The 24,726-nt window shown below is 41.0% G+C and overlaps 1 protein-coding gene across 2 annotated transcripts in view; it reads right to left on the bottom strand.

Moving 5' to 3' along the window:
- Positions 1–21,220, bottom strand: part of myo1ea (myosin IEa) — a 61,348-nt gene extending 40,128 nt beyond the window's left edge. For both annotated transcript variants that reach the window (XM_037756169.1, XM_037756170.1), the window contains exons 1-4: positions 20,884–21,220; positions 3,364–3,504; positions 2,264–2,353; positions 404–498 (exon numbers count right to left, since the gene is read on the bottom strand). In XM_037756169.1, coding sequence (XP_037612097.1) covers positions 404–498; positions 2,264–2,353; positions 3,364–3,504; positions 20,884–20,886 — 329 coding nt within the window. In that variant the 5' untranslated portion in view covers positions 20,887–21,220. The remainder of the gene's footprint in view (positions 1–403; positions 499–2,263; positions 2,354–3,363; positions 3,505–20,883) is intronic.
- Positions 21,221–24,726: the final 3,506 nt, after the last annotated feature.

Here is a 24,726-nt window from a genome sequence, read left to right as displayed (position 1 = left end):
TGTTTTAATATTTGGGTATTAGCGCATTTGTTCACTTGATTTGCATTCAAGCTGAAAGTGATATGATGGAAAAACACCAAAGAAACACGTCACTCTCAGTCAATCAGCTGTACCAAATGATGTGGTGGAACCGGTTGTGTTCTCCTGTTCCCCTCCCAACCATTATCACAATCTGCAGCAGCTCAGCTTTGTTACAACACCTCACAGATCACATTGTACAGATTATTATCTCCAGCCTGTGTCTCACTTTCTCTCCCATCCTGGACCTAAATAACACAATCAGTTTTGGTTGTCACATGTCAATAGTGACATGTTATGATGTGTAAAGTCCCTGAAAAGTGCTATATAAGTTGAATTTATTTTATTTATAAAGAAGGTGTGATTATAGTTTTCAAAGTCTTACCTGATGATGACACATTGGTTCTCAGTGTCGATCATCATGTTCCTGTACATGTTGTCTGCCAGAGCGTAGATGTGAGGAGGGTTCTCATACTGAGCCTGAGAGTTGACAAAAGAATTTAGTTAAAATCAATAGTCAAACAGATTTTGTAAAACTTTGTAGAGGTTGTTAATCCAAAACAAGTATTGTCTGTGTAGCCAAAGTCTAATTTAGCTTATTACACGCCTTTGTTGAATACTCAATTCTGACTCTGGTCTGTTATTTCTTTATAGCAGACCGTTGCTATGTATAACAGACCGTTGCTATGGATACAGTTCTGATGTTGGACTCTGGTGGATAATTTTTGTGTCAAATTATTGATTTCTTAAGTAAGTAGTCGTGTAATAAGCGGGATAATGTACAGCGAGTTGGTCATTGTTCCGAAATAAACCCCTTCAGGGCGATGCAAGACCCCTTCCTTCCTTCATCACCCTGTCAGGGTTTATTTCACAACAACGACCCTCTCGCTGTACATTATTTCTTTGTGTCACAGACCTCAATTGTTGTCTAAAAACATATCAGTTAGCCACACTGTTGCACTGGGTGGCATATTACAGCATTACATACAGCATCTTGCTGCCATTAACACTCACGAGAGCACCAAATGTGTATTAATACGCTGCTGAAAATAGTCCTCAACAAATGCACTACTTACTACTGTTTGAATAACATTTGCTAAAAGCTACAATGCCCAGCTGTTTCAGGAAGTTACCAAGCCTTTTCAAAGGGACGGGAAGCACTGAGAGATGGATTAACACATGGTCGGTTTGGGTCTCTTTGTTGAATTTGTTGACAATAAAAAATATAGAATAATGTATATATTAACCCCACTTTGGCCATGATGACTTATTTCCAAGTTTGTGAAAAGTCTGCATTGAACTGTATGCCCTGTTTTATGTTTTAATGTATTTTAGGAGGCCTTTGTAACACCTTGGCCAGGAACTCCAGATGAAAAATAGCTGTTTGGCTAATTCCGGCATTTAAAAAAAAAAAAGAATAGGACAAAATAGGACAGGTTACGAATGTCAAACCTGTTGCCATCCAACTGAGCAACCAAGTCGGTGCCTTTGCGGTTGTTTCTGAACAAATCTGAACTTTCCCCTCTATAGTAGTTTGAGCTGATAACACTATGCAAACCTGAACCCAGTTTTGCCTACAAAAATACGTCATCCCTGGAGCACTCTATAGCCATGTTTGCTGTTTATGTTCATTATGATATGTTTACGTTCATAATGATAATAGTGGGGGAGTGGCTTTGGAGGGAGGCCTGAAGGGACGGACTGTCAGTCTTGCCGACGTGCCGACTTTCTCACCAGATTGAGGGACTTTTAGAGCGAGTGCTTCTAACTACTTTCATTGGAAAAGAGTTGGTAACGGTGGGCTCGTTTTTTCCTCAAGATCACCGACCCTGCCTTAAACTGTAATCTGCCAAACTGTTAAATTTGGCATGTGTTTTGCCGAGTGTTTTCACAGTCAGTTAGGATATTAGAAGTCTTTCAGTGTGTTCCTGGCTTAAGGAGACAAGCCCGGTCTCAGCAGGCTGGCCAAGAGAGGAGGCAGACTCGAACAGGCTGTTCTGTGAAGGTACTGCCAAGCCTTCTCAATGGTTGAGTCAAGTTTCTGACAGCAACATCTGCGCCAGTCCGCTGGAAACTTCACACTGCAACTAACCCAGTTCATTTCAAAGCCTTTGTCCTTCAGACTGTTTGCCTTCTTAAACCCCGCAGACACATCAGTACTTTTACAGTATGAAGAGAGTTTTACGGTTTGAATCTTTGAGACAACAAAAGATATTTAAAATGTGTTCATAGGTCATATACTTACTGCTCCCTGATACATCTCAACTTCTTTTTCCCCAAAGTATGGCATCTGCTTGAAAGGGTTGACGGAGATGAGCACAGGACCGATATATGTCTGATGAGGTTGTATATTAAAGATCATACAAGGAAGACAAACAAATCAGCAAAAAACAAATGACACCAAACTAAGATCACCTCTTATTGGAAGTGTAAAAGTTGTGTATGAATTGCAAAACATCTGTAATACATTTTTTATAAAGAGATTATAAAACTGTAAAGGAAAGAATGACTTAATGTCGTGACGTCAAGAGAGTGCAACAGTGGAGTATTTGGTGATCAGGCCTGCAGAGGCTAAATAAGTATACAGTGCTTACAAATGACAGAGAATAGACCGACCATGTAACACTGTGAGGTTTTATGCCCTGAGGCCAAAACGCCGCTCAAGGCAAATAAAGCTGCTATTGTGGGTGGCCTACAGTGACCCACAGGCTTGGCAAGAAGACCTCACAGTTACGGCTATTTACTGACCCAAATCAAAGGCCTGACTCAGAGAACCTAAAAGTGCCAGCATTTACTAAACTTGAGCGTGGATGAAGGTTATGTAATGAGCGGCTCAGCATTGCTTTTCAAAAGGGGTTATTCATTCATTCATCCATTGACTCATTTCACGTGATGAACGGCTTATGTGTGTGTAGCCACAGCTGCGCTTCAGAAACCTAAACCTAGCATTTGTGCGATGTACTCTATGAAAATGACAGCTCGCAATCACAATCAAAAGTTACGGCTGCTCAAAAAAGATAGCAGCAATGCACGGATTAAATAAAAAAGACTGTAGATTTCAACATTATGCAATATTTCTCACACCATTTTGTTCACATTTTGCACCACAATGAGATAAAACTAGTTGGTGAAGGGGCAGGAGTTGGAAGTCTGGGTGGAGTAACGTGCAAAGAGGCCTCCTGCACACGGCAGAGCCTCAGAAGGAAGGCGTTACCTCCCAACACTGACCCATTACTCACTGCTACAATAACACTGTGAACGACCATTCAGCTATTCTGGGAAGAGCGGGGATGAGACGGGGCCTCGGCTATTTCTCGCTGGGGTGCGATTGTGAGCAAAGGATACAAAGATGTAATCATCCATGTATCTCTTCTTGAGGTTGTCCACGATGGCGTCCTCGTTGATCTTGCTGAGCAGCACCATGTCATCCACTCCGCTGAGTTTGACATTGTGGCTCTGCCAGTGGTACCGGTGCCCCCGGCTCCCCTGCAACAAAACAAACACACACAATGTACGATTGTTAGTAAGACACAATGAGATGGCGTAGACTAATCGAGAGTCTGACATCAAAGTGACTGCGATGTGAGTGAATAGCAGCTGTAAAGAGGCTGAGGTGGTGCGGTTTTATCACACAAATGAAAGCCAAGGGGAAACTGGTTATTATCACAGCAACGAAAAGTCACAGTGTGCACATTTTGTGATCCCAGCAGCACGACAAGCTGTGTTTACTCTGAAATAGTGCAAGGTCAGGATTCCCAGAAGTGCTTTGTGTTATTTGTCCAAGTGTTAAAGATGCTCTGACCCAACTTTTATCCACATCCTAACAATCTGGTTTCTCCCTACATTCCTGTTTTTGTTTTAGCTGAGTGAGACTCCGGAGAACTGAGGTCATTCATCATGCGCTATGAGTCAGTGTTGTCTGGCTACTGTGGACGAGGGTCACAATGTGCTGCGAGGAGGAGTGAGTCTCTTTCTCCTGGACGGAGAAGCACTCAAAGACACAGAGAGCATCCAGAACATTAGTCAACACACAAGTTAACTCTTGACTTCCTCCCTCTTTGGTGAGGAAGTGTGGGGAGAGGAAGGAGCAGAAGGCAATCTAAACAATAGCCTCAAGGTAAAATACTACATACTTCAACAGCAAGATGCTGTACTCTATGTAGCAGAGGTGTATGGACAATATATTCTTGTCATAACATATTGTTTATCTGTATTTTTAGCCACGCTAGAGGAATAGAGTGCTACAAGTCCTAAACCCCGGAATTGAGTTCGCATTTTAGCACTTCCGGTTCCCTCGTCTGAAAGTCAATGGGTTGCCTAAAATAAGTCTGTGGTTAACACAAGCTTAAGAGATTTTAACGTTTTGTTCTATGATATAAAATACATCAATAAATACCCCACACGTGAATTTTGAAGCCTTTATGTGTCTTTAAAAAGGCGGTTGCTAACAAGTGGCTAAATGAGATTACTAAACGTCATCACGCCGACTCGTCCACCTTTACAGCCTCGTTGTGTATACTCACGCTCATGTGACCGTGGTGTAGTTCCTTTATAGCCTAACGTTGTTTTTTTACATCTGGTGATTGCATTCAAACTTCAAAAATCATGAAAGTGGTGTTCATTTGTTAAGATTATCTTAAGGAACAAAACGTGTAAGTATCAAAAACGTTTGTTTGTCACAGAGCTTATTTTCTGCATTAATCCAAAACCCTATGGAAATGGCGACGCTAACTTCCTGGTTGGCCCACAAGAATATGTCATCCCTGTAGCTCTCTATGGCTCTTTGGATGCCAATGGCAGTCGGTCAGTCCACCTCTTTGGTGCAGACTGAAATATCTTGACAACTACATGATGGATTGCCATGAAATAGTGTACAGACATCTGTGATGCCCAGAGGATGAATCGTAATGACTTTGGTGATCCCCTGACTTTTCCTCTAGCGCCACCATGAGGTTTATATGTTTGGCTTTTAGTAAAGTGATCCAGATCAGCTCCTAAACGGATATTGTGGTGAGATTTTTTTCTCAACTGCTGTTTCCAAGGTCAAAAATTAACTTAAAACCTCAACTGTATTTTGTTTCCTACTTTATGTTTGACTTTCAGACGTTTTGCTGATTTTAATATTATACAGCACACATAATATCATACAAAGCATGAATATGGTCTGAATTTCCACTGACTAACATCATCTTTAGTAGTTCAGTGGAAACAATCACTACAAAGCTGTGAGTAAAGCAACAATAAACACAGTGAGTTGCTCTCACAGATATCAAGTAGATGAAACAAAAACAGCAAAAAGCACAACCCTAGTCCACAACGTAACACCACAATACAAAACAAACCAGTGGAAACTCATTTTGCATTTAGTAATTAACTCTAAATTACTTAGCGAGGAGGAGGACCAGCAAGCTTTTAATATCCTCCATGGTGACTTTATTCTTTACAACAGCAAAATGAAAACCACTTTACAGACTTGGTCGTAGCATGGGAGATGACGAGGAATGTTAACAGCTTTTCACCCTAATCCAGTGTGTATTTTCCCCCTCAGGAGGGAAGCAGCAAATTAGAGCTTGATTAATCCTCCAGATCACACCCATTAACATGTTTTACTGCTTTGTAGGTGCGGCAGAGGGAGATGCTGACATCCTTCCTTCCTTAGCAACGATGAAATGCTGATGTCACTCTCAGGGACAAAAGCATCACCTGACAATGGGTGAAGGGAGAGGAGGAACATTTGAGAGGAGTTTAAGAAGCAATTTCATGTTGTGAAGAAAGGTAGAAACACAGATAAACAGGCAAAAAAACACACAAACATAGTTGCTCTTGTTCTGGCTTTCTAGTCAGGTGAATTTTGCTCTAATATCTACAAGTTACGACACTTAAAATCCTCGACTCAGTGAAGGAAAAACTCCCTAAAAAGGGGTAAAAAGTGAGGAAAACAAAGAAGAAATCAGGATAAACAGACATTCAATAGGTGTCGTTCATACAGAGTATGAGTAGAGACACAGAACGACAACATTAAGTAAATTAAGTACATCACATACTTATAATATCAGGCAAATATCAAGTGTAAAACAAGAGTTTCAGGCAAAATGTAAAGTGTTTGGACTGAAGATTGTGGATGTGGACATTGAGCCTGCATTCACTGTTGTTTGTATCACTCATAACCTGAAATACTCTTTTCATTCAGGCATTTATTAGCTATTCTTTTACTGCCACCTACTTATTAAAAGTAATATTTTGACAGATGAAAACCGTTGCTCCAAAAAACAGACGTTAGAGACAGTGCTGGCCCAACCACAGAGGGAAAACAATTGAACATGCTATATTTAACCTCTCTCTGCTATGTCTGGAATGACAAGTGTGCAGATTGAAGAAGGGAGAGGTCACGTAGGAGGCAAACGTCAAATATTCTGAGGATTGTTTCATCTGTTTTAATTCAGGCCTTGTTTAATGAGGCAAGAGGACTATGAAAATATTCGTACTCAGCAGCAAAGTAAGGGAGTAGCTGCACGGGGAAGGAGGGCGGCATATGTACACACAAAGGCTTCTGGGAGGTTTCCTGCTGCTGGCTGCTGAGCAGCACCAGAGCTGTCAGGGGTTGAGGGTCGGTATACTGGGCTGGAGGGCCACTTCCCCGACAAAGACTTCTATTCTATACCAGTTTTGAACCAGTAACTATTCATGAAAATGCTTCTATACGTTACCATTAAAATGTACTTCTATCAAATGATGAAGATATTACTCCTTTCCTAAATGTTCTACTGGATTCTGGAACAAGCATAGTCAGTAGCTGCTCACTAACTACTATATCTATTTATTTAAAGGAAAAGTGTGTAACATTTTGGAGGATCTATTAGCAGAAATGGAAAATAATGTTTAAAATATGTTTTCAATAGTGTATAATCACCTGAAATTAAGAATCGTTGTGTTTTTGTTAGCTCAGAATGAGTCCTTCATATCTACCTAGGGAGCGGGCAAGCCCACAGGAAGTGCGCCGGTCGTTGATCCGGACTTTCGTAGTGGCCAAACGGCGGTACTGCAACTTCCGTGTCAGTCACGAGATGCACTGGGCCTAAAAATACTTTTTCCCATAGACTTACATACTTACAGACGTCTGTATCTCAGCGGATACATTTTTTTGAGGTGAATCAACTTCCCAGTACGAACACTCTAATAGTCCTTATTTAAATCATTACGTTTTTAAAGTTGTAAAACGCACTAATAGCTACTTATTTCCCTTCCTCCGTTCATGTAAGTGAGACTCAGACCGAGGATGGAGCCGTGACGACGGCATGACGTTGGGACCCGTGACCAAGTCATGTGACCTAGCGGACGCTACTCCGCCAATCATCTCGAACTCTACTCCGCCAAGATCCGGGTACTTTTCCAGACGGAAGTCGAGCCATTTAGGCTTCATGCGCCAATGAGCAACTCTCATAGGAATGACCGGGGCCCCGCTTCCAACGCTGTATACAGTTCTTTTAATACATCCATGGAAGCGGGTCCTATTCACGTAGTCCGCCATGTTGCTCGGCCATGTTTCTACAGTAGCCCAGAACGGACAAAACAAACACTGGTTCTAGAGAGAACCTTTCGCCTTTTTACGTTACCTGAAGGCCACCGTAGTGACACGCTTGTGAAATTGCTGTAACATGAGCTGCAAAAAGTGCAAAACCATGGTATCGCCAGCTGCCAGCTGCCGCCTGACTTCCGTTGCTCCTAAAGTTATGTTATCATGGTAAGGACGCCGTTATCACGTTCTGTACTCGGCAGCTCACGTTACCGCAGTCTTGGAAAGGGAGGAGTGAGCGGAGGGGTACTCAGTTGGTTGCAATCTGCAACCACACCACTACTACAATCCTACACACTGTACCTTTAAACCTATAGTAACACTGTGATGTTACTCAAGTATGCCGACGTTATTGATGCCTGTAGGGTGAATTGGATATATTTGTTTAGGCAGTACAACACCCAACAACACGCTATACATTAAGCATAACAATTAAGAAAGATAAATGTAACACCTAATGTTAAATTGCCAGAATAAAGTAAATTATTTTCACTTACAGGTACAGTATGTGAAGCATCACAGCAGCCCATCAATACTTGATGGCAGCAGGGAGGATTCGCTCACAAAGAAGTGTCCAAGTAGATGAAGTATGTGTCTTACTGGTTACAAAAAGAACCAAAGTCCATCCATTGAAACCAGTAATCCTCAAACAAATAACAACGCACAACACAAAACACAGTTGTTTTTTGTAGGTTTTATGATCAGAGATCCCATTGCCTCAAATTGAAATGTTACTGAAGGCCTGTGGTGGAGGCGTCATAAGTGTACACACACACACGAGGGATGTCTGGCACATATGGTGGCCATAACAACAACACCGTCACCATGGAACAACAGGCTTCCTCCTGAGCACGGCAACACACAGACTCTTATTAATGAATCAAGCATCCTAGTCACTATTGTGTTTAGAGGCAGTTTGATCAGAATATATGATATCTTGACAGACACTATAACAACAGTTATCAACGGAAGTAAAAGACAGTTTTGACTCGATTAGTTTCCCCTGTGGAAATCAAAGACATTCAGATCATCCAAAACCAAACTATGGGACCAGACCATTTCCCAGAAGTTAAATACAAAGGAATTTCAATACCAGTCCTGATCCATAAGCCCAGGGTTTCCCTCCATGCAAATACCATTACCATATATGGAGAGTGCTGAGCAGCTCTGGCTCGGGGTACAGGAAATGGCTGGGTTTGATTCAGTATCATAAGCGGCACTTTTCCCCTCATTTCTCCCTTCTGTGCCGCTCTCCTTTTCCACACCAGGGTCTGACACACAGTCCACCATGTGTGAGGACGACGTTTCTGCTCTGCCCTCTGAGACAAATCTGGAGAAAAGCCATGAGAACAAATTCCTCTGTTCTAAAATAAGCAGTATAAAGTCGTTAATCGACCCCTTCCAAATGTCTGGAGAAGTTGCACAACTTTGATACCGGCAAATGGGGAAAAATATGTAAAGCTGACGACATGTGAAAGCTGACACAATTGAATACTGGTTAAATATTAGTTTCTGCCCATGACTACGCTGAGTCTCTTGGTTGTCAACATCAGATTAGATAAGGCCTTTTTAATGACGCAAACTGCAGGATATGTTGGTTGAAGCCTCTGAAGCTAAATCTGGGTTAAGAACACAGCCTTCTTAGTGCTACAAGGCAGACTTATAGCTCACGTACTGCAACTCCAGGAAAATGCCCAAAGCATTTCAGTGGATGTGAATTTGATTTGGGCCTGGAGTGGACCGCTTTAGGAGAGACCTCATGCCTGATAAGCCCTCATGTATTAGATTAGCAGTGCCACCATGTACCAGCGTACTTGACCTGATTTCTAAAGTCTGCCTTAAAGAACCATTGTGTAACATTTAGGGGGATCTATTGGCAGAAATGGAATATAACATTAATAAGTGTGTTTTCTTTAGTGTATAATAACCTCATAATAAGAATCGTTGTGTTTTCGTTACCTTAGAATAAGCCGTTTATATCCACATACGGAGCGGGTCCCCTCTCCACTTAGTCCACCATGTTGCACCGCCATGTTTCTACAGTAGCCCAGAACGGCCAAACCAAACACAGTTAACTTTTCCTGCTTGGGCCGGCGTTGATAACGTTACTCGCTCATGTCGCCGCCGCTCACGCTCTCTTGCTTCACCACTCACTTCCCAAGTACACACACACACTACGCACTGGCTCTGCTCCAGATGGCTCTAGAGCAGGACATTTTCATTTTAGCGTCAGCCACCGTAGCTCTCCAACATGTTTGGCACACGGGTGAGGCTTTAGTTGGTTGCAACTGAAGCCTCACCTCACCGCCAGATCCTACACACTGGACCCTTAAAATGTCATGTTCCTGTCATAAAGACAATTTTCTAAAATTATAGCTTTGACAATATACACATGCATGTTATTGTAGTTGTGTTGACTGTGACAAAATATCTGTCCTTCCTTACACACAGGTCATCTATTTCTCAGATGCACTAGCACTTGTATAACAATATATACTGCTGTTAATCGTTAAAGAGCAGCTAGTGGTCAAAGAAATGATAATGCTTTGTTTTGAGATGGCTGTGGATGTAGGGCTGTGACTAACTGGCCAACAGCAATGATTCAGATGGGACGGCTATTTCGAAATTATTATCAATTACTCACCAATGACTGTGATGAAAAGGCTGCTGGCGAAAGAGACCCAATTAATCTAATTTGGTAAACATGTGCCACAAATTAAAGCACAAAATAAGGGTAATTCTAGTCAGGGAGGAGTGTTTCCAAAAAAAATCATTTTGTTTTGTTTTGGTAACCTAGAGTAATTTTATAAATGCTCTAATGTAGACAAAAGAGTTGCCTCACCATCAGAAGAATATGTTGGGCTTGGCATCTATAATCACAGTAAAAGCACTGCTACTTAAGTGGAGAAGTGAATAAGGGGGAAATGCTCTGATGGTTTGACCTAAAACAAATGATATTCTGACGGATTAAATATTTAGTATGTGATGCAGCAAGCAGGCTGAACACTCAGTCTTCAAGCACTGTGCCAGAGGTTTTGTGTGTTTTAGCCCATTAACTGCAAATGATGTGTTCTTTACGCTACTGACAACCCTTTTCCAAAGTTCCAAAGGTTTTTTATTGATTTCCCACCCTCAGGCAGTTCATTTCAGTTCAGTATGAAAATCAATGTACAGAGACTTTAAAGTAAAACTTGCTTGTGATAGACAATCCATCATAATGTAAGCTGAGTCAGCTTTCAAACACTAATGTGTGGAAAACTGATCCTCAGTGATAGGATCAAACATTTCTGGGAAACTTTGTCCATTATGTTCTTGTTCACTTATTGTTTGTCTCCAGTGGCGTTGGTAATTGATGAGGCGGATGTACTACGAAGTAGATGGGTACTAGGTTACAGAGGAGGAAGTGAGTATACTTTCTCTATGTATATTCCAATGGCTTTTTGGCAGAGGTGGCTATACCGTGAATACCTGTGTATACCCTCCACTACACCACTGTTTGTCACCCTGACTTTACTTTTCCAACAATCCTAAAACCCTGTGAATGCAATGCTTTTTGAAACAGACTCTCTAATTATCAGATTTCTGAGATTCCTTGAATGCATCAACAAGGACTACTTTACAAAACAGTCCCTGCTCACAACTGTGTTGTCACATGGTCAATTGTAAGGAAAAAAGGAACCAAAATGTCTGCTTTGATAGATTACCTATCTCAAGAAAGTCTGAAACCTCTGCAAGTTCATTGCTACACCAAAATGAAGCGAGAGCAATGTTCCCCTCCCAAACTTTTTCCCTTGGGCGGCCAAAACTGAAACTTAATGGTGGGCCATGGGCCAAAAGCAAACACCTATTGTATTGTATTGTTAAGATGCAAAATGGTACTAGGATGCCAAGTTCCCCTAATTCAAATGCCACTGTCTCTGCCTCTTCATTTTTTTTATAACCTCACTCGCACCAAACCGACTTCCTGTGCAAAGTGTCACTCTGCCTGCAATGCTCAAATTATGAAAAATATCAATAATTAGGGATATTACATTTAAAGAGCATTTCTACCTCACAAAAATAAAACAGCAATTCCTATTATATTTCTTTAATCATTTTTTCCCCTAGAAACATCTGACGGGCCAAATTGAACCTTATGGCATGTCAACGTGGGACTCACTTTGGGCAGCCCTGGTCTAAAACACACAAAAACACTGGTACAGTAAACATATTTATGTTGTAAATCATTATTTTTGTCTAATACTAGTAGAGGACACCATTTCAAACTACTAAAAGGGTTATACTATCTCCCAGGATTGTCCACTCCTGACCTGTGCCAAAAGAGATCAGGGAATAGCTCCAACACACATTCATGCCAGTAATGTGTGGGTTGATTTTGACTGAGTTTTTCCCCTACTCCTTGTTGGAATCCAAAACATATCTGGTTTGATCTAAACTAAACAGGGCTTAAGGAGGTATTACTCTCTAAACAGCATTTCCACCTGGTCTCTCTGTTGCTTGCGTTTGCACTTTGTCCAAAATCACTCACTGCGTCTAATCGGACCAGATGCAGATAAACTGCTGACTGAGATGGTTGGCCTTTCCAAGGTAGAGGGAGAGGATAAACAATGATGAGAGACAGAGGAGAAGAAGTGTGTGTGTGTGTGTGTGTGTGTGAGTGTTGTCAGAGGAGCAATGACCCACAGTGTGAGGCGGTCTGATCCGGTCTGAACTTCTAAGGGATGGGATGCTCATTAAGGTCAAACTGAGCCCTGTACACACACACACACACACACACACACTGTAGGATCTTCCTAGTGCTGAAAACTCCAGATGAGGAACTTGATTAAAAAGTAAATCCACACCATGCACAACTCTCTCTAAACTGAAACTGTTGAAAATTCCCACTGAAGATGGTAAAAAAAATATATAATATAAAATGTAAAGTGCATGACAACCCATCAAATCTCAGCTTTGAATTTCTCAAAGTCAAAGACAAGTGAAAGCTTGAAAACTAAAGCATTTTTTTAGAAGCAAATCCACATTTTGTGCTACTGCAACCAACATGCTGTCATATCTGGCAAGACGCCATATAGAGGAGGAGGAGGAGGAAAGAAAGCAACCTGTTGCTTCACCTGCCAACAGTCTGTGGAAAATTTCTGTAAGGTTTGCTCTGATTATATAGAGAAATATATAGCCTGCAGTCTCAAATACAAAACTCTGAAGATACACAGTCTGTCTTTTTAAACATCTTACTGTACTTATCAGCCGTGACAGTGTCAGTCAATTGTAAGAAACTACATCTGGGTCACTTCCAGGCAAGGCAGCAAAACAGCCGCTCTAGTGATCCAAGCCAAGACTCGCCAGACAGGTGAAAGCTTGTCTTGACAATCAAAGCAGCTCTGACCTGGTAATTCTTTGGGTAACAATAATCCTCTATGAATGTAAAGGCTTGGAGCCAAAGTCACTGGAAATAGGGCACAGGAAACATGAGTAATAATGAATATACACTTTTTTTCTCCTGTAAGTGATAAACACCTGCACCTGCACAGAAACCATCCATGCACTTCATAACTTGAATGGTGACAGTGGTCACTTGCATGTAAATGGGACAGCAGCAGTATAAATAATGCAGACCAACAAGCCTCGCTCTCTGTTTCCATTTCTCACGCTGTTATGGATCTGAGCTGCTCGAGGTCAAAAACAAGGGAAGAATGAAAAGAAATATATTACTCGGCTAGGATTTGGTAACATGAGTACTGACTGGTTGTGATGATGTTACAGCATAATGCTGTGCCTGCAGGGCAGGGCTCAGCACCGTCCCTCCCAAAGAAAGAGGACATAATGATTAAAGAGATACTGGATGACTTTTAGCACATTCAGACTGAACTACACAAAGTTTCAGCTTTACAGTGGTAGCACTTTTCTTTATCCGAGTAGAGTAAAACTTCGGAAACTTGAGTCTCTTAAATAAATGACAACACAGCAACAAGGCTGCTAATAAAACATCATATCAAAGACAATGTGGTTTAGGGGGGATTTCAGCTGAAATCCTAGACAAGAGACGTGTCACAAAGTGCTGCCTTTTCTTTTTAAAGCAGCCTCAGTAGTGGTTGAATGTAAACAAACCAGCTGCAGTGGAAACTCATTCATAGCCGTGCCTTGTACCACAACAGGGCTGCAGTCTCAAGTTTCAATCAACGAAATCCAAACCAGCATCTTCCCTCGTAGCAACAGGATACATGCAAATACGTGTTGGACACAAACTGCAGACTCTTCCAATCTGAAACTGAGGAGAAGCTTGACAGAGTGAAGTGTTGGTTTGGTAAAACATGCCAGGGTTTTCTGTGTTTCCTGTAACTTGTGAGTTATTTTTAATGCATCCATCACTTTTTCAAATGTAAAAAGGAAAATCATGGAGTCATTGAATTTGACTTTTGATAAATAAATTGAGCATAAAAAGTCAGAATCTGGCATTTAGAGAAGAAATCTTTTTAAGTAGGTTGTTAGCAACTCACCAAAGATGGCTTTGATACTGCCAGTAACCCAGGTTTTTATGTTTTTGACTACATAATAATGCCTCCAAAATTCCATAATGTACCACGGACAGAAAGGCCCTCTAGTATCAGCACTAAAGGCCCTGACACACCAAGCCAACAGCTGGCCGTTAGACAGTTTGGGGCCGTCGGTGAGCGTCTGTCAGTCTAGTTTTTGCGGTGTGTCCCACACCGTCGGCTCTAGTCCGCCCGTGCTTGACGCTTTTTGGCCGATTCAGCATGTCGGTGAGAGAAATCACTCTGATTGGCTGTTCAGCTTAAATGAATCAGTGCACAAGAAGAGAAACGGAAGTGAGGAAAGCAAGCCAACGAGTAAAGTCAAGAGGAAAAACACAGAAGGCTCTTCTCATTTTTCATCTTTATCTCATCTGATCATTCCAACACACGGATATTTTCACAACGACATCTGGAATGAAGCTAAGTGGTGAGTGAGAGTGGTGTGAAAATGGTCGGCAAACGCCGCTTTGTTTCATGTGTATCATAACAACAGCTTGTATATCCGCCGTCCTCGGTCTTCCGGGATTCCCTTTTTGAATGACGAATACAGACTACCGCCGCATGCTGATGTGGAGAGCTTTTTCATCTCACACATGCGCAGAACGTACGTGCTAACTGGTCGTCAGCTGTAGTCTTATAATAAGTTAATCAATATGTTAAAATGAAACTTGCCGGCCAAGACAAAGGTGACGTGAGGTGACGCAACTGTCGGCCTTCATTGCCGCTAGTTCTTTGATGTCGGCTTGGTGTGTCTGGGCCTTAAGAAGCCACAGTGGCAGCTCACTTTATTAAACAGCTGACATGAAAGAAGCAAATTACTGAAGTCAAAGTCCTGTTGAATCAGAAGTCTTGCTTCTGTTTTCTCTGTAAATCTAATATCTCTAGATATTATAATAACAGATAAACTTGAAACAGACCTCCAGGACTCGGTCAGAAAACAAAAGTACATCTCTGAAAAACACACCAAATTATAGGAATTATTTCACTGTGTGCCAAAACAGTTTGGGTCTTGAGTACGGTGCTAAAAGGCTGACACTGGTCAAAGATGCTTCGCGTTGCTGTGAGAAAGGTCGCTTAAGGTCGGCCTGTGCTTTAATCTAAGAGCAAGAATGCATTTTCCAGACATTCTGTGGTTACGAGAGTTTGTTCAAAAACAATAGGAGGCTCTATAAACTTTAATATGCATGACAACACTATAACTTACTGTAACTGAAACTAAAAAAAACTTTGGACTCCATTTATTATTTATGACTGTGGCGACAAGTGCATAAGTGTTTTCTATTGTAGGTTCATTGGGTGAAGGGGTGTGGTGCACTGCATGACAAATGGGAGTTTAATGATGACGTTTCAACTGCACCAAAGTGAATACAGTCATGATGTAGCTAAAAGAATGACTCAGCTGTTTAATGCATGCACTGACGGTACTGCTTCCCAGTATGTGGTGAACGGAGCAACAGCAAGCACTGGTTTCTGATGCATACTGTAATTCTCCTAATTAAAGAGCAGTGCTAAAAGTGTTAAACAAAATTACACAATGCACTCACAGATGTGTGCATCCTGGGTATCTAAAAAAAGAGGGCAAAAAAGGCCTGTTACTCTGATAAATTACAGGTGGTGACTTAAAACAAGAAGTGCATCAAAGTTTGCCTTCAGCTTGATTTGCTTCCTCGGCTTCATGTCAGCAATTTATCCGTCTTCTATGAACAATAACAAGCTTTCTGAGTGCAGGAATGGAAAAGTTGTATTCCAATCAGAACTAAATCGTACTGTATACTGGTGAGAAAAAAGCAGAGTGACAGGACATCCACCACACAAGAGATCATTAGTCCCGATAGCAATAAAAACTGAGTAGATATACTGTGCGACTGTATTACCAATAGGAACATTTGCTGCCATTAGAGACATTATTTCTCATTGTGACATGTTCTAAAGTAAACTAGGGCTGCAACTAGTGACTATTTTCATTGTTTGATTAATCTGTTGATTATTTCCTCGATTAATCAATTAGTTGTTTGGTCTATAAAATGTCAGAAAATAGTGAAAAATGTTGATCAATGTTTCCCAAAGCCCAAGATGACCTTCTCAAATGTCTTGTTTTGTCCACAACTCAAAGATATTCAGTTTACTGTTATAGAAGGAGTAAAGAAACCAGAAAATATTCACCTTTAAGAAGCTGGAATTAAAAGAATTACTCAAACTGATTAATCGATTATCAAAATAGTCGGCGATTCATTTAATATTTCACAGCTAATTGATTAATTGTTGCAACTCGAAGATGAACTGTACATTTAAGTATAATTAAACCTCACATAAATCAGTATTTGTTTACTGCAATGTTGAACATATTTAGCAGGATCCATCCTGGTGGTCATCACAGTTTCTGAGGAAAATAATTTGAAAAGATCTTCCTGAGATTTTACCACTACACAATATCTTTTCATATTTCGACCACAGGCAGCCCATTTCAATCAGATCATCAGAAAATAAAGCTGCTGATTGTCCTGTTAAGGGCATGTTAAATGGTATATACTGTAATGTATTTAGTTGTATTAATGTTATTGTGACCCTAGCTGCTGTAAGTAACCATAGTGTTATATTTAGCCCACAGAGTACAGTGCAGTATGTATAATACACTGTAAAGCCAGTGTTCATGGATGAAAATAACCTCAAGTTCAAGAGGATACTATTCTAACTCCCGTCAGTGCATGATTCCACAGTGAGAAATGCACTGACTCAGCTCCGCCATGGGGCATGTGCCAAAAAAAGACAACTAATTCAAACCAGCTAATTTTAACTTTGTTTCCAGTCAGTTACTTCATGTTTCTCTAGAGAAACAACAGCTGACGAGCCTTTTAAAAGCTTTGACTCAGTTCTTGTTCTGTCTACCATGTTTTTCCCATATGGTTTGTGTCAAAAATATACATGTACAAATTGATATTTTGAAGAGAAGATGTTCATTTGAACACCTTACAAGTTCCCTTGGATAAATAAAGGTTAATTTTGAACTGAGGAAGTAAGGTTAAACAATAGCAATCTACAAGCCAAACAGACAGCAACTGACAACATCAAGACAGATGAGGTTTCCACTGGACAGAGCAAGGGGGTGAATGCTGGTTGGCATGTAACGATGGGAAGCTATCGGAGCAGACAACCAGAACACAAGAGTGCAAGAGTGTGAACTTGTTTCCCGTCCACCATGAAGGAAGTCATACATGCAAATAGGCGGCTATGACAGGACACTGCTTGGTTCATGATCAAGGAAAACAAACTCAACAAGCATTAAAGGGCCTGTTTAGCATGGCTAAACATGTGTTTACTGTCATCACACTTCAGCTGATGTGTGATTACATTTACAACCCATGATGATGACTCCATAAAATATTACTGTGTAATTATTGGCCAGGTCCAGCTAATCTCTGAGAAAATGTATCACACATATTTCTGTTCAGTTGCTGTGTGACCTATGACCTATGGTGAATTAGCTGAAGTAGCTGCATCCTCTCCCCATCATTCACAGTGAAAACATGGTGGCAGAGGCTACAGAACTACAGCAGTGTAAGTAGACAAGTAGAGGAAAGGCGTCCCTGGTTGGTAGTCATTTTGAAAACATAGCATATAGAGCCACACTGTGCGGCTACTCTTGGCCACAGGAGGGGTAGCACACACTGCTCAGGGGACACAGTAAACAAACTGAGTCACGAGAACCGCTGGGTGCTCCTCACCTCATCACTTCCAGGGTTCAATATCATGTTTCACATCTACAAGAACACTTGAGGTCCCCACTGGGTGACTCACTGATGAGACATGAGTATAAAAATCTGCTTTTATTGTAAGTGACGACATCCACCGAGCCTTTGGTTTCTGTGGAAATAATGCTTTGTCATCCTTCTCATTCAACTTGTTTTAGATGAAACCAAATCAAAAGGTTTCATTCCACCTCGTCTTAAGTCTGTAATGTTTCATCTGGCAGAGCGGACAGCTACTGTACAACAATAAACAAATAAAGAAGACATGACTCCACCTATTTGTTGTCAGTGATCCAGCCTCTTGTGTCATGTGCACAGAGGATTTATGCAGGAAAATATAGCACTTAAATATTCAATTTAAGATTTCAATAAATCAAATCCACTGTAAAATGTTCCACAGTACAAGGCAGATACGTTGCTCCATGCCTGAGTTCTAAGAAAAACAAGATATGTTGGCCAATTAAGAAGATGAGGTAAGTGATGGAGTAAATCATTGCGAGTGTGGCGTCCATCTCTACAGAGAATAAGACTATTATGGTCTTTTGTTGTTGCATGAACATTTTTCATCACTGCATGTGCAACAAAATCTAAAGCAGGAAAAGAAAACAGGACCACATCTGCTTGCAATAAATACAAAGATTAAATAATAAAAGTGATGGAAATGTTCCATATACATTGAAAACAGAGGAAAAAAAAAACAAGAGTTGCAAAAAGAAGTAAAAAACAGATTTGACTGAAACTTGATGTTAGTCGACAACTTGAATTTACAAGGTGTAATTTATATGCTTTTCTTAATATCCAGAATGATTTACAACAAGTGCAACGGTAGAAGAAGTCGACGCTCGTGAGGGCCGTCATCACAAACAGCCAAACATTGAGAACATAGCTGCCGCTTTGTAACAAAGACGTATGGCACTGATCAGGAGTGTGTGAGTGTACTGAATCACAGCGACAAGCCTAACGAGTTCCCCAGGTCCACAGGATGGGTGTTCGTCCTGTTTTCAGAGAGTGGGCCTGAATTCCTGAGCAAATCTCTACAGCAGTGATCGGTTTGAAAATGGAGCGCCAGCTTTGAAATGAAGGGAGATGGGGGTTACTCAGTATACGCACCTCCCTGTAGGAGAAACTAATGCAAACCATCTGCTGTCATACCGACTTGCTATTCAGCATCTGGCAGAGAAGGAAGCAGTGAGCGATGCTGGTGTCTGCTATTCCAGACAGTTAGGATGACAATCAGACTATTTTCTCTCTCTTCTACTCTCTACATGAGCTGATACTATCCTTATAATCTCTTAAAGACAAAACCTACAATAGGTTTTTTGCCATCTTAGAGGCCATTCTTGAAACTTCCTTCCTTTTTATTTGTAGATGTTAAGTTATAGCTGTATGCTGTCATATCTGGAGAGTATTTCAAGTTCCCTCACAAGAAGAAAACAACTCTGCTGACTGTTCATTCTTTCTTAAAGTGAGGTAAAATTTTAACAGAGTGCGTAAATGATAACTCCACAAAATCAGGAATGTTGCAGGAATATATTACATCGTAGCTCAAGGGCAAAAGCTCTATTATGCTGCCTGCATATTATGCAACTTCTGTCCTTTGGGTTTGTCTTTGGGCAACCCAACCTACAGGTACAATGAACTTTGGATAGCCGAATGCCAACAGGTTTCAGTCCTACCTGTTTTAAATTTACATTGTTTATGTGTATGTGAACAAAGCAACAGGTTTGAAGCTGTCATGAAACACACTGTACAGAAACAAGAGGCTCATAACTAGAAGGATAATTGCTTATTCTGTTAACATTTTTTTTCTTCCTGTTCCTGAAGGCAAATTTAAAACTATAAAGAAAGTTTAGATAGATTCAAGTGATGTCTCCAATAACAAATAGGCATCCATGTTGTCAAATCCACATCAAAAATGTGCTTAAAAGCTGCATCACAGCTGTATTATGTTCAACAGCCAAAGTGGGAATTCTGCAACAGAAGACTGTGGCTTGGAGGAATTGATGCCAAAACACAACGACGAGGCCACACGACCTGCTCCATAACTTAGCTCTAGGCGTGTCAGCTGCAGGGATGACATTCGTAACCAGGAAAACCTGTTTCCATGCTATGCACACACAACAACAACAAAAATGCTGCACACAGAGGCTACAATACACACACACACACACACACACTCCACCTGACACATGCTCCCTGGCTGCCTCTTCCTCCAAGACTAACCTGTTTTAAAGCAAGAGCTGCACCTAATGAGTTATGTTTATAAGTGGCATCTCTCTGGGTGTCACTTAGAGAAGTCAAATTCAACAGCTCTCTGGGTCAATGCTGTTTATTGACTTTCACTGTATAGCCCATAAAAACAGGATGAAGACTGAGGAGTCAGAGACAGACTGAGGGGACTTTTTTGCTGATTGTGGATTGATGATAAATATAGATAGATAGATAGATAGATAGATAGATAGATAGATAGATAGAAACTTTATTGATCCTGAGGAAAATTCAAGTTTCCAGCATCACAGTTCCATAGTGCAAAACATGTTAGTAAAAAGCAGTAAAAAAGTTAGTAGTGCAAAGTACAAAAAAATATACCAGATATAAAAATACAAGGAGATGAAGAAAACTGTTAAAACTGAATATAGTGCAGGGTAACAGCTGTGATACAGGACTATTAAAAAAGTGAATATAGTGCAGAAGAGACTGTTAAAAATGAGTATAGTGCATTATTATCTGTCCTGCAGAATAATGCCAATAATACAAGAAATACCAACAAATGTCACCTAGATAGCTTTCCTCACAGCAATCTGCCAAGTAATGTCAAAGAAAAATAATTTAATTTTAGATTTGGTTAATTTAAAAGTGTGAAGAGATAACCATAACACTATTTAAAACAGATGTTTATTGGACAGCTAATGGGTCATAAAGGAAGCAGCAGTGCGGCTGTGGCTAAATATTTAGATTATATTGGCTGTACATAAGTAAATAGTGTCATAATATCAATGTAAATATCACTCACCATCCTCTGCCTTCAGTCTTCTCTGGCGTATTCCCTGCGATCCAGTTTTTGTGCGAACCTCAGTGAAGTTCACACTGTTTCAAAAAAACTCTCTTGTTGTCTCTAAAGCCAGAGAACAAAAATCCAAGTTTCCAGCAGATAATCCTGATAAACTCCAGCAGACAGCATGGACACATGGATCCTCAGCGGTGTCCTCCGTCCATCGTGCAGACAGATCTCTGAGTCCTACAGTGACAGCAGCAGCAGGAGCAATGTTCAAACACAGAGCTGGATGGTGATTCACGGAGGGAGCAGTGTCCTCAGAACTGGGCTCTAAAACATAACACAGGAAACGGAGCCAGCAGGTCCAATCAGAGGACGCTGCGTGAGGAGCATAATTAAATATTCATGAGGTACTGGGAGAGACACTACTGCGCGTGCGCAGTACAATACAATACAACCTGAACTCTCTGTTTTACTCACTGTCTGCTCCAGTACATCCCAAAGTACATTAATGTTGGTTACATTGTAAAACATAACAGTAAAGGCGATTTCCTTTGATGTTTTTTTGCTGTTGTACACGCCTTTCTCTCTCGTGTGTGCATAGCAACCATCCATTAAAGGGACTGTTTGTAAGAATCAGAAATGCTTGTTAACAGCGACACCTGTGGCCGTTAAAGGAACTGTTTGTAACTTTTTACACATATAAATCTACCGGGTTGGGATCCCATGCACGCTCGCGTGTGGCTACGCTGTTCAGGCCGCTCCTTTGCCTGCCTGCACTAACACAACGCACGCGTTCTCGCTCCACCTCTAGACGTGAACGCGCGCTCACCACACACTGCAGAAGAGTTAGTTTAGCTCTGAGAATATCTAGTAAATGTACAGTGGACTTTTGTGCAGAAATAAATGCTGCAGCTCCTCCAGACCAACAGAGGTTTTCCGTGTCTTGTGAAGTGACGGGGCTCCGCAGCGAGAAATGTTGTCGTCTCCAACCGGGTGCCGGTGTCTCCCTGTTCACTCCCGCTGCTTCAGCCTACGCTGAGGCAGTAAAAGCCAACACTAGGATCAGCATTGATTCATGGAGAGAACTTCGTCTGGTCAGCTAACATTACTGCCAAGCAGCTGAAATATAGAGTGATATTGTGGTTTTAGCTGACGTGTGTCGCCTCACTGTTTTGAGCGATGTTCGTTCATGTTCACAGGTGTCGCTGTTAACAAGCATTTCTGAAAGTTACAAATAGTCCCTTTAAGTCAACAAAAGTCAGCGTCGGGCTCGCGCTTGTGCTCGCTCACAATAGACATGAATGAGCATGATTTATACGTGTAAGAAGTTACAAACAGTCCCTCTAAATTTTTAGAAAAACATTTATCAAAACTTATTGCACATTCATCTTTTTTTGTGTGCTTTAAAATGTAACTTATGTGTTCCCTATTAAGCCTTTTAGCCTCTGTAAAGTGCTAAACGTGAGTGCGAGTGCATATTTATTGGCTCTCAACTGGCAACCAACGGCTGAGCAGGTGATCTGATGAATACCGTTCCCACGTCGATATGCGTTTCCCCCTACCTGAACCTCAACCAACCACCGAGGGGGGCGCTATTTTAACAGGAGGAAACAGTATTCGACGGGGGAACAGACTTCAACTCCGACACCTGTGGCTTGCTACCTGTGCTAACAGCGCTAACAGTGCAAACAACGGCAACAGTGCTGGCAGAGCTAACAGTTTTTTACCTGTGGGAGAACCGGAGGCTGGGCGCTAGCTTCCAAGACATTGGTCATAGATGGACGACGTGTCTCCACTTCCACTGTACAAAAGTGTAGCCAAATATCCCGGATACTGGAGCTGCCATGATATTATGATGTTATTTGGAGCCAGTCTGCGCAGTTGAAATCGAGGGCCTAGAGCAGGGGTCAACAAACTTTACTATCAAAAGAGCCCTTTTAGGCAAAAATAAATAAATAAATAATCTGTCTGGAGCCGCAAAAACATTTGAGCATTGTGATGAAGATGACGCAGTTTATAGTCTAAGTATATAGTATATAAGTCTAATGCAGTGAGGGCCAAAGTGCAAATGTACTACAGAGTATTAGGGCCACATTGAGGGAAAAACATCTGAGATTTAAAGAATAAAGTCGTAATATTACAAGAAAAAAGTCGTAATATTACAAGAAAAAAGTCGTAATATTACGAGAATAAAGTCATAACTTAAGGAGAAAAAAGAAAATAACATGTAAAATTACTACATAATAATATTATGACTTTATTCTCATAATACTATGACTTTATTCTTGAAATCACAGATTTATTTTTTTTTCCTCAATGTGGCCCTAATACTCCGTCATATCGTTGTACCATAGACCTACAACAATGATGAATAAAAGTGAAAATGTAAACAAAAAACAGTCTCACTATTTGGAGCGATGCTCGTTCATGTCTATTTAGAGCGAACAAGCGCGAGCCCGACTCTGACTTTCGTTGATTTAACAGCCACAGGTGTCGCTGTTAACAAGCATTTCTGATTCTTACAAACAGTCCCTTTAATAAATTACTTTTTTTTAAGGGTAGTCCCCAAATTTTGTACAGTAATTCAGTCCAGTCCCACTCCCTCCTCAGACAAATAAAAGTGCAACTCAAAGGCCCTCTCAAAGGAAAGCTCTTTTGAAGTGCATGGGTGGCACTGGTATCCACTTCTCACAACCAGTCTCCAGCCAGACAGAGGCTCGCCTTGAAATGATGTTGGGCGACTCTCTGGGTGTAACCTGTCTAACAGGCTGCCTCTGTACGCAGCAGACACATTGTGTGTGTGTGTGTGTGTGTGTGTGTGTGCTATGTTCACATCTAAGTCTTATTCTAGGCCGACTTTTATATCTAAAATAAATAATTCACAAGTCAATGTGAATTGCTCACCACAACATATTGAGGACTCACTTGTGTTACATGTTACAGCCCAGTATTTGTCATCTGAAGTTGTATAAATACAGTGTTTCCACTTCTATTGACAGACGGTAGCAGATGTGGCAAGTTACACGGTCAAACAAAGAGAGCTGTTATAATGTATGAATAATAGCTAAATAAGTTATGATTCAGAGCTTTGGTGATGCTGTTGGTGCAGTGTTTCGTCACCACCTAGTGGACATTATAGGACAAGGTAGAAAATATGAAAACACCAGCCAGAACATTGTAATCTGTGATAAGGGGAGGACATTTACCAAGAGCATTATGAAAAATATACACAGGTGTCTTTGCAGTCTTCCAAGCACTTTTTTTCTGACTTTTCACTGAAATATAAATTATTTCATTAAAATGTAAACCATTGATTGAATTGATTGAAAAATGTGGCTTGAGTATGGCTGAATGGACATTAACAGTGTGTGTGAGGCAGCACTGACAATCCTAATCATTTTTCAGGTTAGTCTGTTGTTCGTGTGCAATATTAACACTTAAATACTTTAAGTATTATCATTCCATCCCCCATCTGTCCATCAAGCACCGTCCTCTCCTCATCACCTGTCTCCGCCTGCACACCTGTTCCTAATTACCTCATCAAGCCCCACTATGAATGCCAACCACTTTCTCCTCTGCCAGATCATGTCACTGCCTTCAAGTTGCTAACTTTAAAGCCTTTGAACACTCACATACAGGTGTTTTCAGTTATTCTGGCTGATTAGCCCTCTGCTCAGATTGAAGATGGCTGGAGCTTTGATGGGAATTTATTAGGTCACAAATCTTTATACTAGTAACAATGATAAAGGTGTAATTTGTTCCGCCCTAACAGGTGCAACAGAGCTAACAGGAGACTCAGGAAGATGTCACTCAATTAGTCTATAAATAACTCATGAGTTCTACCTTAAGAGGTTGCAC

This window comes from Sebastes umbrosus, chromosome 2, assembly GCF_015220745.1.
Source record: "Sebastes umbrosus isolate fSebUmb1 chromosome 2, fSebUmb1.pri, whole genome shotgun sequence".
In the NCBI taxonomy this organism is placed as follows: domain Eukaryota; kingdom Metazoa; phylum Chordata; class Actinopteri; order Perciformes; family Sebastidae; genus Sebastes; species Sebastes umbrosus.
The sequence above is the reverse complement of the archived record's forward strand: the minus strand, read 5'-3'. Positions and strand labels throughout refer to the sequence as shown.